General features: G+C 47.9%; 1 protein-coding gene across 3 annotated transcripts in view; it reads right to left on the bottom strand.

Moving 5' to 3' along the window:
• Positions 1-13616, bottom strand: part of MAD1L1 (mitotic arrest deficient 1 like 1) — a 239031-nt gene that overhangs the window by 202402 nt on the left and 23013 nt on the right. For 2 of the 3 annotated variants that reach the window (XM_056128480.1, XM_056128479.1), the window contains exons 7-9: positions 13360-13490; positions 13160-13274; positions 11385-11446 (exon numbers count right to left, since the gene is read on the bottom strand). In XM_056128480.1, coding sequence (XP_055984455.1) covers positions 11385-11446; positions 13160-13274; positions 13360-13490 — 308 coding nt within the window. The remainder of the gene's footprint in view (positions 1-11384; positions 11447-13159; positions 13275-13359; positions 13491-13616) is intronic. The other variant, XM_056128481.1, reaches the window with a different exon arrangement.

The following is a 13616-nucleotide window of genomic DNA, read 5'->3' as shown; positions in this document are numbered from 1 at the left end:
ATTATGCCTCCCCAGTCAATTCTGAAACAAGGGCAGGCACAGGGAAGGAGCCAAACCACAGAGGCACCCTTGGCCATGCGGCATAAGGCAGAGGGAAGTCAACATGCCTATTTAATAAGGTACCCTCTGGAATGAATCTCTGAACCAACTTTGTGTGTGTGTGTGTGTGTGTGTGTGTGTGTGTGTGTGTGTGTGTATGTATGTGAAGCAAGATAGTGTTTATTGAAACTTACCTTAGAAAGATGTGAAGAGAAGAAGGGAAGACATATTTAAGAGGGAACAAGGGTGGATTCAATTCCCAGCATCCCATATGGTCCCCTGAGCACCGCCAGGAGTAATTTCTGAATGCAGAGCCAGGAGTAACCCCTGTGCATTGTCGGGTGTGACCCAAAAAAAAAAAAAAAAAAAGGAATAAGGGCTTCTCCAGAGTGGGAAAAAAACAAAGTGGCAAGCAAGTGAGGTATGTGTTCCAGGGAGCACATGGGCTGAAGCCTGAATAAACTTTTTAAAAAGTCAAACCATTGGAGTTCCTACCTCACTTCACAACTTCATTTTCCATCTCTGCTAGAACCTCTGAAAATATCTACCCAAAATGATGACAGAAATCAAATACAATATTTATGGAAGAGAACTTCAAGAGCTCTATCATACACATATACCCTTAAGGTAAAAATTCTACTTCTAAGAAGCTGGAGAGATACAAATGGGTAAAGAAAAGGTCTGATGATCCTACTTCCCTGCCCAGCACCCCTAGGGTAGCTGAGGTAATCCTTAGTACTTTGTAATTTAATAATCCTTAGTAATTTGCTAGGTAGGGGCTGGAGCGATAGCACAGTGGTAGGGCGTTTGCCTTGCACGCAGCCAACATGGCCGACCCGAGTTCGATTCCTCCGCCCCTCTCGGAGAGCCTGGCAAGCTACCGAGAGTATCTCGTCCGCACGGCAGAGCCTGGCAAGCTCCCCGTGACGTATTCGATATGCCAGACACAGTAACAACAAAGTCTCCAGTGGAGACGTTACTGGGCCCGCTCGAGCAAATCGATGATCAACGGGAGGGCCTTTACTTTTTACTTTACTAATTTGCTAGGTACTCAGGGTACAGAGCCCACCACATCATCAGACCCTGGCACTGAACCACTGGCCCAGCAGGTCAAGATTTGCTGGGCAGGGCCCCCAGGCCTACTTAGCACTGCTTGGGAGGGGGGAAAAAAAAACCTACTTCTAAGCTTTTATGCAATCAGGAATCAGTCAAAAGGTCCACAGATGAGGTACTGCTGAAGTAAATTAGATTCATCCACACCACAGAACGTTCTGCAATTCTATAAAAAATTTCACCTCATGAAATTTGTTAATAAATGGATGAACATGGAGAGTATCATGCTGAGTGAAATGAATCAAAAGAGAGGGACAGATAAAAAATGATTGCACTCATTGGTGGGATGTCAACAAACATTATATGAGACTAATACCCAAGGACAGTAGTAAAAGGGGTCAGAAGGATTGGTCCTGCATCTAGAGCTTGGGGAAATAGAGAAGGGACCTCTATGATAAAAATAGTTCAAAATGATCACTCTGGATAAAAACTGATTGCTGAAAGTAGATAAAAGTAGATAAAGGAATAAATATGATAATGCCCTAGTATGTAAGGCAAACCATAATGTCCAAAAGAAGAGGAAGAGAGAGAGAGAGAGAGAGAGAGGGAAAGAGAGAGAGAGAGAAGAAAGGGGTCTGTCATTGAGGCAGGCTGAGGAAGAGGGGATGGTGAGAGGGAAATTAGGTCATTGATGGTGGGAAACAGACACTGGTGAGTGACAGGTGTTGGAACACTGCATAGCTGAAACTCAATCATGAATAGCTTTGTAATGGTAATATCTCTGTAATATCTCACAGATATTCAATACAAAAATTTTTAAAAAGAAATGTTCTATTGTCCACATTGGAGACAACTCAGTTCCACTCAGAACATGGTATCTGGAGAGTTGCTAGGAAGTAGGATGCAGGAAACTAGATGAGGTCACCTGGGGGAGGAAAGTCGGAGGCCACTGGGGTGAGATTAAGCTTGAATTTGCTAAGTGCTCCTCTTGTTTTTGTCAAGCACAGGAATTCACATGAACTTCCCATAAATTCCAAATAAATGGTGTCATCTAGTAAGGTCACGGTCATGGTCCTCCCGTTGTTCATCGATTTGCTTGAGCGGGCCCAGTAACGTCTCCATCATGAGACTTATTGTTACTGTGTTTGACATATACATCACGGGTTAGCTTGCCAGGCTTTGCTGTGTGGGCGAGATACTCTTGGTAGCTTGCCGGGCTCTCCGAGAGGGGCAGAGGAATCAAACCCGGCTCGGCCGGGCTGGCTGCACACAAGGCAAACGCTCTACCGCTGTGCTATTGCTCCAGCCCATCTAGTAAGGAATCATTGAATATGACCTTGCTCCTGCTCAAGATTCCTCCACATCATCTCTGCACACAGCAGCTGCCAACCCTCTTCATGACAAGGAGGGTGGCGGTATGCACACACAGTCGGGGCTCTTTATCCACCTGGCCCCCGACTGCTTCCTAGGCTTCAGTTGTTAGGAATACAGCTGGTCCAGTCATGTCTTTGTTTCTCCTGGGAAGCATCGAGAGGAACTATGCTGGGTCCTACCATAATGAAGTTCTGGCTTGTTTCAGTGAGGGGTGGGAGAACTGGGGGGCAAGACGGCAGTGCTCAAGACTTACTCCTTGCTCTGTGCTCAGGGATCACTCCTGAAGATGTTCAGGGAAGCAGAAGTGATGCTGCAAATTGAACCAGGGTCAGCTGCATGCAACGAAAATACCTAGCCCCCTGTACAATCTTTCTGGTCCCTGTACTGGAAAATTTCCTCCTAGTCAGTTTCTGTCTCTTCTTTTATGTGTTTTGGGAGCAGAAGTTTTTCATTTTAATCAAGGCTAACTTGCGAACTCTTTCATGTAAATTTACGCTTTTTGTGCTACAAGCTATTGAACAAACACAAACTTTTAGCAGTTTTGACTTTCGAAGCTGGAGAGATAACTCAACAGGCTGGAGCATCTGCTCTGCATGCAGAAGGTCTGGGTTCAACATCTGCCAGCACTGCATGTTCCCCAGCACCACTGGGAGTGATTCCTGACCAATGAGTCAGGAGTAGCCCCTAAGCATTGTCAGACGTGCCCTTCCTATGCTGCCAAAAAAGAAAAACTTTAAGTTTTTACTTTACATTGAGGTTCATTCCCTATTGAGTTAAAATTCATAATAGCACCAGCTGTCTCTATTGCCTGCACAGATCCCCACTGTATTTGTTGAAAAGACTTTCTCACCAATGGAATTCATCTGTCACCTTTACCTTTAACAAAAAAAAAATTAGTCTATAGTTTTGGATTATCCCTGAACTTTCTGTTCTATTCCACTGATTTGTATGTTAATTTGGGGATTAGGGGGGCACAATATGTGGTGCCAGGATGCAAATCAGGATTCTGGCCACAGCCCCATGCTAGACAAAAGTTGTAACCTCTATGCTCTCTCTAGCTCTATATGTCTGATTCTTTTTTTTTTTCTTTTTGGGTCACACCCGGTGATGCTCAGGGGTTACTCCTGGCTCTGCACTCAGGAGTTACTCCTGGCGGTGCTCAGGGGACCAACATGGGATGCTGGGAATCGAACCCGGGTCGGCCGCATGCAAGTCGGATGCCCTACCCACTGTGCTATTGCTCCAGCCCCCATATATGTCTGATTCTTAATGATGCTATCTTACTGTCTAATGCAGTCTAGAGTTCTTTACCCCCAGCCTTTTCCTCCCTTTTTCTGGTCACATCCACAGGGTTGTAATACTCACTGGAGGTTACACACTTGGGTACAGAATTGAGGACCACAAACAATAAATGCCAGATCACACTTGACATGTGGGGAGATAGTGGGTCCCAAACTCAAAGCCTCATGCCTGCAAGGCAGGGAGTCTATCCCAAGTCAAGGCCCTCAGACATATAACAGATCCTGACATAAGCCACTGAAATACAACATGCTCTTCTGCAGAGTCATTATAAATAGGTGAGTTTTTTCTATTTCTGTAGGAATTTTAGAATCACTTTGTTAATTTGAGTGGATCCTGGGGCTGGAGCGATAGCACAGTGGGTAGGGTGTTTGCCTTGCACGTGGCCGACCCAGGTTCAATTCCCAGCATCCCATATGGTCCCCCAAGCACTGCTAGGAGTAATTCCTGAGTGCATGAGCCAGGAGTAACCCCTGTGCTTCACCGGGTGTGACCCAAAAAGAAAAAAAAAATTTTTGAGTGGATTGATTGTAATAAACTGATATCTTCCAATTCACGAACACAGGATATATATTCATTTATTTTTATTATCAGATTAGCTCTAATTTCCCTTGGTAACAGTACACAGTAACAGTTTAGAGATCTTGCTTTCTGTATATTTATCCCCAAGTACTCTTTATTGAGTGGGCTACACCTACCATGCAGTGCTAGAGAGCAGATCCAGGGCTCCTGCAGGAAGCAAGCCCACCAGCACTCAGCCACCACCCTGGTCCCAAAGTGTACGTTGATTGATTCAGTGAAAGTGGAGTTTGTTTTGCCATGCCAGGGATGGAATCCAAGCATCAAACATACAAGGCACGTGCTTTGCCACTGAGTCACATCCCCAGCCGTTACACCCGAGTATTTTAGATTTTAGATATGCTACTATAAGTGGTATGTTCTATTATCTATTCATTACTAAGTAAAAGTAAAAGTAAAATTCATTACTAGTAGGCAGAAACTAAACTTTTCCACACTGTCTTTGCATCTTGTAAAGCTATAAAAACTCAGTTATTAAAAGCTGGAGAGTGGAACAGGAGTGATAGCACAGCGGGTAGGGCATTTGCCTTGTACACAGCCAAACCGGGTTCAATTTCCAACATCCCATATGGTCCCCTGAGCACCGCCAGGAGTAATTCCTGAATGCAGAGCCAGGAGGAACCCCTGTGTATCGCCAGGTGTGACCCAAAAAGCAAAATAAATAAATAAATAAAAGCTGGAGAGAGAGAGCTCAAAGGGCTGATGTACATGCCTGGCAGGCTCAAAATCCCAAATTCAACCCGTGGCACAACAAAGTCCCCAAGCACTGTAGAAAATGGCCCTGAAACCCCCAATAACGACCATGCCTGAGCAGGACTGCATTGCCAGGATGAAACATCGAATGGTCCAGATTCAATTCATATAGCTGTGCTTGAGCACTGTTTGGAAGGTTCAAATAACACCAAAGTATGAAAGAGAAAAACTCTCACTTGTTCCTGGAAGCTTTTTAATCCCAAGATTCCTTGAGGTGAGAGCTGGAGCTATTGTACAGTGGGCACTTGTCTTGCCGACCTAGATTCAATCACCAGCAGCCCATACGACCCCTAAACCCCACCAGAAGTGATCTTTGCGCACAGAGCCAGGAGCGTAAGCCCTGAGCAGTCAGGTGTGGCCTCAAGCCAAAAATAAGAAAGATTCCTTGGGCTCTCCAACATGATGAAATATTACTTCTCCTTTCCAGTCCATGCCCCTTTTGTTTTTCTTATTTGTTGCACTGCAGTATCACCAGTATAGTATAGACGGGAGCAAGGAGCACAAAGGCCCTGCCTCCAGGGAATATCAACCACAGGGCTTGTGTATGTCCTGCATCTGCTGAACACTTTCCTTCACAAGTTGCTGAGCACTTGTGGTCATTAACAGGCACTTGGTTGGGGACTGGAGCGATAGCACAGCAGGTAGGGCGTTTGCCTCGCACGCAGCCAACATGGCCGACCTGAATTCAATTCCTCCGCCCCTCTCGGAGAGCCTGGCAAGCTACCGAGAGTATCTTGCCCGCACAGCAAAGCCTGGCAAGCTACCCGTGACGTATTTGATATGCCAAACACAGTAACAACCAAGTCTCACAATGGAGACGTTTCTGGGCCCATTCGAGAAAAATCAATGAACAACGGGAGGACAGTGACAGTGACAGTGATGGTCAATCTGGGTTCAATCCCCAGCATCCCGTGTGGTACCCCGAGCACCGCCAGGAGTAATTCCTGAGTGCAGAGCCAGAAGTAACCCCTGGTATGACCCAAAACAAACAAACAAAAAAAAGTATTTGGTTTTTACAAGCATTCTTCTGTATCTACTGAGTTGGCATGTCTTCCCTTTATTCTACTGAAACAATCAATTCCATTTATTTCCTAAAGATCAGAGGCACTCGCTTCCACGCCAAGCATGACTCCTTCGCTGTCACAGGTAGCTCCCGGCATTGACACAGATCCCGTGGAAGGTACCTCCACCTTAGGCAGCTCTCTGCACTCAGAGGCTTAAGAGTGTGGGAACACCAAACTCTCCAGCTCACAGGACCCCACACTCACCCTTGCCTGTGCTCTGCACAGACCTCCTCCCACACCATGACTCATGAGTCAGGAAGCCCACTTGCCTGACACACATGAACCCATGAGCTGGCAACAAAGTCAGACAATATCAAAGATGGATGATCCTGCCTGGCAGATAAGCAAACAGCTCCAAGGGACAAGTTTACAGTGGCTGACCCACCCGGCAAGGCACCCAGCCAGATCTCCTAGTATCTCTGGACTCCTTCCCACGTGAGAAATCCCAAACCTGGAAGAGGTGACCACCTTCATGCTGTATGTCCTTTTCAAGCCTTGATCTCTCTGGATTTCTCCTTGCTAGACCACAAATTCCTCTGAGAATCTGGGCAATACACAGTCTTTTTCACCAGAGAATCAAGAAGAAACTCTGGTCTAAATGCCAAAGGCCATAGACTCTAGGAGTTTAAGACCTCAAAGAGGCTGGTCAAGAACAGTCTGGGTGGAGCCAGAGCAATAGTGCAGTGGGGAGGGCGTTTGCCTTGCACACAGCCGACCTAGGTATCCCATATGGTCCCCTGAGCATTGCCACGAGTAATTCCTGAGTGCAGAGTCAGTAACCCCTTAGCATAGCCAGGTGTGACCCCCCCCCCAAAAAAGAATAGTCTGGGTATTACTAGACAGTTAACAGTGGTCAACTGGCTACCCAAAGGCAGGAAGGGAGTGTAAAACCACAGCCCTCACATCCTCGGTAACCAGGCCCTAGTTTTGACAAGAAAGTTCCACAGTGGAAGAGCAGTGACCAGGAAGAGTGACACAACACAGGCCTAAAACCAGAAAGATCCTGGCACGGCTACAAAGTAAGTACCCAGGAACTCCAAGGTGGCAGGAACTGGGATCACCAAGGGGGGGTGTGCCCCCTAGTGGCGGTGCTCTCAGAACTCCACAGAGAACAAACACTTGTCCCAAATTAGTGGTCTCAGTCCCAAATAACGGCAATGCCTCAGGCTAAAGTTTGAACAGACTCAATCCTACCAAACCAAACCAAAACAACTTTTGGTCTCTCTAACTTCTACTTCTGAGACATTTGCTAGATCTTAACTTACTTGGGTCAAAGCTGGCTGTAACACAGCTAATCCTGGACCAGCGCAAGGCTGAACAGACTGGAATAGATTGGGGGGGGGGGGGGGGGGGAGGAGAGGGGAGGGTGTTTAGCACGGTGCTCAAACAGAGCCCCCGGAAGCCAGCTGCTCTGACAACTCAAAGTTGCCACCATGCCCCCGGCCAGACTCCACCATCTTGCGATGGACCTCACTGAGATATTAATCTGCTGAAAATTCGGGTATGCAGGTGTTTTGTTTTTGTTTCTTTAATTTTTTATTAGTGAATCACCGTGAGGTACAATTACAAACTTACAAACTTTTGTATTTCAGTCACACAATAATCATTTACCTATCCCTCCACCAGTGCCCATCCTCCTCCATCAATGTTCCCAATATCCTTCCCATTACCCCCACTCCATCCCCCCCCACCCCACCCCGCCTCTGTGGCAGGGCATTCCCTTTTGTTCTCTCTCCTTTTAGGTGTTGTAGTTTGCAATAGAGGTATTGAGTGGCCATCGTGTTCGGTCTATAGTCTACTTCTGGCACGCATCTTTCAACCTGAATGGATCCTCCCAACATCCTTTACGTGGTGTTTGCTTCTCTATCTGAACTGCTTTTTCCCCCAGCATGTGAGTCTGACTTCCATCCAGGCTTTTCTCGAAGTCAGGATGGGCTACCTCCACCCACTACCCAGTACTTTCAGAAGCCCTGGCAGTCACATACATACCCCAAGCCGCCACTCAGGTATAAATTTATCTCCAGATGAACCACCTTCTTAAAAAGTCTGAACTTCCTGGAGCACTAGGCCACATTTGAGGCTGCACAACATATCAATCTCTACTACACTAATAAAACAATAGTAGTCCACCAGATTGGATGGGATGTAATGCATAAGGCAACAAATCTCAATTAACAAAACATAAACATAGAAGGTTTAACCTTTAACAACATTTTAGTAATCTCTTATACAAGAACCTAAAGTCTCCGTGTGAGATACAACAATTTACAATAAACTTCTTCTAAGGAAACATTTTTTGATCATTCTGTTTAGCAAAATTATTGGTAACAAGCAATACAAAATAAGTTATTGAGGGCCTCTATAGAGGAAGGAAAGAAGTGGTTGGGAAACTTGGAGATAATAATGGAGGAAGGTGTAATAGTGGTGGAACTGGTGCTAGAATATTGGATGCCCGTAACAAATCATCATGAGCAATTTTGTAAACCACAGAGTTTATTATAGAAAGTGTAGGGGGAAAATTTACGTATGTAGGCCTTACCTATTCCATGTAAATTTCACAATATATGAATACAGAATTACTTTAAAAATTTTATTAATGACAGGTGAGACACGATTTTTTTTTTTTTGCTTTTTGGGCCACACCCGGGAATGCACAGGGGTTACACTTGGCTCATGCACTCAGGAATTACTCCTGGCGGTGCTCAGGGGGCCATATGGGATGCTGGGAATCAAACCCAGGTCAGCCACGTACAAGGCAAATGCCCTACCCACTGTGCTATCGCTCCAGCACCGAGACATGATTATTACCATGAAATCCAAATATAAAATAAAACTTAATGTTTTATTTACTTATACTTTAGATTCCAGAGTTGAAAACATATATGTAAATGAGAATAAGCATTTTATTATAGTTTTAATGGTTTTAATTTCTCATTTACATAGGTCAAAATGATTTAGTAATCACAAATTGGCTCTTACTGATTTATTTTATTTATTTATTTACTTCTGGGGTCACACCCAGCAATGCTCAGGGGTTACTCCTGGATCTGCACTCAGGAATTACTACTGGCAGTACTTGGGGGACCATACGGGATGCCGGAGATCAAACCCAGGTCGGCCACATGCAAGGCAAATACCCTACCCACTGTACTATCACTCCGGCCCCTGATTTATTTTCTGATCATTCTATTTGCTATTTCTTAAAGTTTTGTCAGAATATGCAATATAAAGTAAATTTGTTATGTGCCTGAGGGAAGTTGGGCTTGGGAGGGAAACTGGAGATATTGGTGGAGGGAAGGTCACACTGGTGGTGTCAGTACACTAAGTGCTTGAAACAACTGTATAAATAACAACTTTGTAAATCACAGTGTTTTTAATAAAAAATTAATTTGGAAAAAGAAGTGATTCTAATAGGAGAAAAAAAAATTAGAATGTTCACTGGCTCCTCAAGCTCACCTCTGACTGAAGGATATCACCTCTTGAGCTGCAGTACTTCTTCCAGTATGACTGTGTCAAGTGGAAGAGGAAAGTGCTATATTTCCTTTCCAGGGAAACAATGCAGCTCTGGGCTCAGAGCTGTAGTACAGTGGGTGAAAGCATTTGCCTTGCACAAGTCAACCTGGATTCAATCCCCAGCACCATATATGATACCCCACCACATATGATACCCCAAGCCCTGAGCACTACTGGGTGTGGCCCAAAAAACAAAAAGAAATTGAGCAACTGGTCTATGCAGATGGACCCAGTCTCTGCTCTCCTATCTATTTTCCTGACACAAGTTCATGCACCTTTTCTCTGGCCTGACTCTAAGCTGAAGGTAGGCAGGCAGTACCCCCACCCTGGCCAGCCCTCCAGGCCACCCACATGTTCAGAGAGATCCATGACCCCATGGTGAAAAGTCAGTGGTCTAGCAGGGTTCCTTTGTCGACAGAACAGTTCAGGGGTTGGCATTAAGAGCAGGGGAGTGAGCAGACAACATGCACAAAACCCTGACTGCCCAAGATGCGCAGACAGATGCTCTGAACAGTCTGCAGTCAATCTGAAAAATCCCAACTGGCCTGCAAGGCCAGGTTCAGGACCTCAAATATGGGGAGCAAAGGGCTCAAGAGGCAGCTGCACTTTCCAGTCAGTGATGGACCCCACAGCCTTTGATGCTACCTGCCTCGATGCATATGCTGTGTACCCCAACACTCCAGTAAACTGACCTCAACAGCCCACAGGCTTATCATCTCCCACCTAAGAGAAGATACAGAGAAACTTCATCCAGCAGGAGGAAGCTTTCTGATTAGTTAACAAACCTACAGAAAAGAAAGAAGCACAGAATATCCAGAATACTCAGGCCCAACGTGTGTCTGGATCCCGCAGGTAGCGTTTAAGAGGAAACTGCCTGTGCCCAGTAACTCTGCGGCAGGAAGAAAAGAAGCATTATGGTGGTGGTGATGAGCGCTGACAGATCAGAAGCACCACACATGGACCATAGCACGGCTCTCATGGAAGGGTCTCGATTAGGACCAATGTCCAAGAGCTTAAGGAAAGGCCACCGAGAAGCTGCAGACCTAGAGTCATACAAGCTGGTGAAACAAAAAACCAACACCTAGGCCCCCAGCCCCCCGGTTTGAAGGACAAATCCAAAACGACCCTTCTTCCACACCCAAGCTGAGAGCAAGGAGAGTGACAGTAGGAGAAGCAGCCCAGCAAAGTCAAGAGGCAAAGAGATCAGTCTGCAAGGGAGCACAGGTGGGTCCCAGCAGCACTACAGCTGAAGCTACAAGCACGGTGGCTCCAGCACAGGCTGCAGAACAGAGAGAAGCTATGGCAAGAGGCCACCCGCTCTTCCAGCCCTCCCCCAGAGCCCACCTACATGCCTCCCCTCTCACGTGCTGGCTTACACTGAGGAGCTGGGGCAGCCTGAGGAACAACCCTCCGTCAGGATGTGCTCCTTCTCACCCCTAAAACTCCAGTTTCTCCTGACTTGTTACAACCAACTAAATGGAACGACTTCTCAGTAGCCACAACCGAGAGCCCCGGGACAACCTGGGTACAGGCAAATGTTCTGACTGAAGTGAAGCTGTTAAGGAGATCTGGCAGGCAAGCACTGGCTGCCACCCCTGCCAGAGCATGTGAGGAAACCAGAGCAGCTTGCAGTCCAGGTGGTGCCTCCATGGCGGGCCCACTCTGCGTCCACAGTCCGTAGAAGCTGCCTGGGGAAGGCGCCTCGCCTACCTGATGTTCAAGCCTGTGGACTGGTCCAGTCTCTCCCAGCTCTGCAGTTTCGCCAGCAGCCTCTGGAGGACAAGGCAGGTAGAAGTGTCAGAGCACTGGCCTGTCACCACCTGTCCCAGCACTGCAGGACCTCCCCCTGTCCTTCACACAAAACCACTGTCCACACTCGCAACCAACATGCCACACACCAACCTCAGACCATGTGTCACCATGGTCACAATGACAACAAAGACAAGTACCCCTGACCCTTGAGAAGAGCCTGCCCCTCTCTGGGCTGAAATGTACAACACCCCATCCCCCAGCATCCCCTATACTGAACTACACTGCATGCACTCATTTGCTCCTGTTCCCTTGGGCTCAGAAGGGATCGATCCCAGCACAAAAACAGGCAGAGGGGAGCAGGTCCTGGGACCACCAGAAGCCCCCTCCCTTATCTTCCAGGAGCAGCTCAGACAAGACCTCACAGATGGCTCCCTGGGGTATGGCAGCTGGCAGGAGCTCAGGAAGCCCGAAGGGGTCAGCCGATGCTACATGCAGGTTGCTGGCCCCTATCTTTCACCCATCTGCTCCCTGGTCACCCACAGACCACAGAGCCCTTCACCTTACTCCCCTTCCGGAGGTGAGCAATGTGAGGGCAGCACCTCCTCTCAACAGACCCAGGGCCAAGCACAGCGCCACAGCCATGCGTTCCCAGCTGCAGCCCCGCCCTATGTGAGAGGCACAAGAGAGGCTAATGCTTATCACTGAGCAGGTGCTTCGTGACCATTTCCCATGTGTCAGGCACTGCTTAAACTAGTCACTAAATTCACTTACTTCACACAACCATACAAGGCAAGCCTACAGGTGAACAGAGGGCTGCTTGAGCTGCCACACCCAGCTAGCATCCATGGAGAAGCCGAAGCCAGAACCAATTTCAAATCGCTCCATCCAGGGAAAACACTCAGCTCATCTCTCTCCAGAGACAGTAGTGTGTTCTCGTGCCAGGACACTGCAGGCTGAAGCAAACCACCTGAAGGCTCAGTTCTCTGCCCACCCACAGCCACAGGAGAGCTTGAGGGCCCAAGAGGCCCTCAGTGGCTCAGAGCCCTGCAAGGACACACACTCTGGCAGAGCGTTTCTCTACTGATGGTGCCAGATGGCTCGCAAAATATTCCAAGGGGCTAGTGGTGAAAAATGCATAAATGGGCAGAGGGGGCACAACATGAGACTGCGGGCTAACCTGTAGGATGAGGAAGTCATAGAAAGGAAACCAGGCTGTATGAGGGCCACCTGGAGCATACATGTGAAAGAAGGAAGCTGAGAAACTCTGGTTTAGACCGTTCAAAGGGCATCAGGGCAGATGAGCGGCACTGAGCAACACTTCTACCCTTGTGCATTCAAGAAACCAGGCAAAGTGAAAGGTGAGAAAGGACACAGACAAGAGTACACTGAGGACTCAACACCATACAGACAGGAAATGCCAAGTGGGAGGCACAAAGATGCTGGGCAGGAGCCACAGCCAGGCATGGACCCCTCCTCCCTTGTCATACCACTGCTCTGATGTCCCTGTGCCCCCCACACTAGTAAGGATCTGGTGAGCTCCACACACCCACCGAGAAAACTCGGGTCTCCCAACCACAGGCCTGCAGATGAGCACCCCAACTCCCAATCATCTGACAGATCCAATTCCAGAGACAAGGACACACAGCCACTTCCAAACTTCGGGGCTCAGCAGGAACAAGACTAAAAGAGGACCAGACAACAGAGGCCACGCCCCAGGAACAGCTCTCCCTCACCTCCTTTTCCAGCTCCAGATTGACCAGATTCTCCTGCATCTTCTCCTGCCGTCCCAGCCTGCGCTGCAGCCCCTCTACTTCCTCCCGAAGTAGTCCGTTGGTCTCTCGTGTCTCCCTGGAGGCCAGAAGCCAGTCACTGGGAGCGTCACGCATCCTAGAGCCCACTCTCAAATGGGAGGCCCCGGCACCCGGCCCCTCACCGCAGGTAGGCGTTCTCCTCCCGCAGCTGCTTCAGCTCCCGCTCCATCTTGGGCAGCCGTACCAACTCGGACTTCATGGACTTCACAACTGCAGCATCCTGTTCCTGCAGAGACAGCTTCTGCTCCAAGTCCTGGGTGGGGCAGGGACAGAGAAGCTCAGAAGTCACCAAGTCCTCCCAGCGGAGCTGAATGCCTCCCACTTCTCAGCAGCCTCCAGGTCCCACACCCCTTTTTCTGGGAAGGCTGCCCTGTGGTGC

Source organism: Sorex fumeus, unplaced genomic scaffold (genome assembly GCF_029834395.1).
Source record: "Sorex fumeus unplaced genomic scaffold, SorFum_2.1 ptg000064l, whole genome shotgun sequence".
Taxonomy (NCBI): domain Eukaryota; kingdom Metazoa; phylum Chordata; class Mammalia; order Eulipotyphla; family Soricidae; genus Sorex; species Sorex fumeus.
This window is presented reverse-complemented; position numbering and strand designations above follow the sequence as displayed.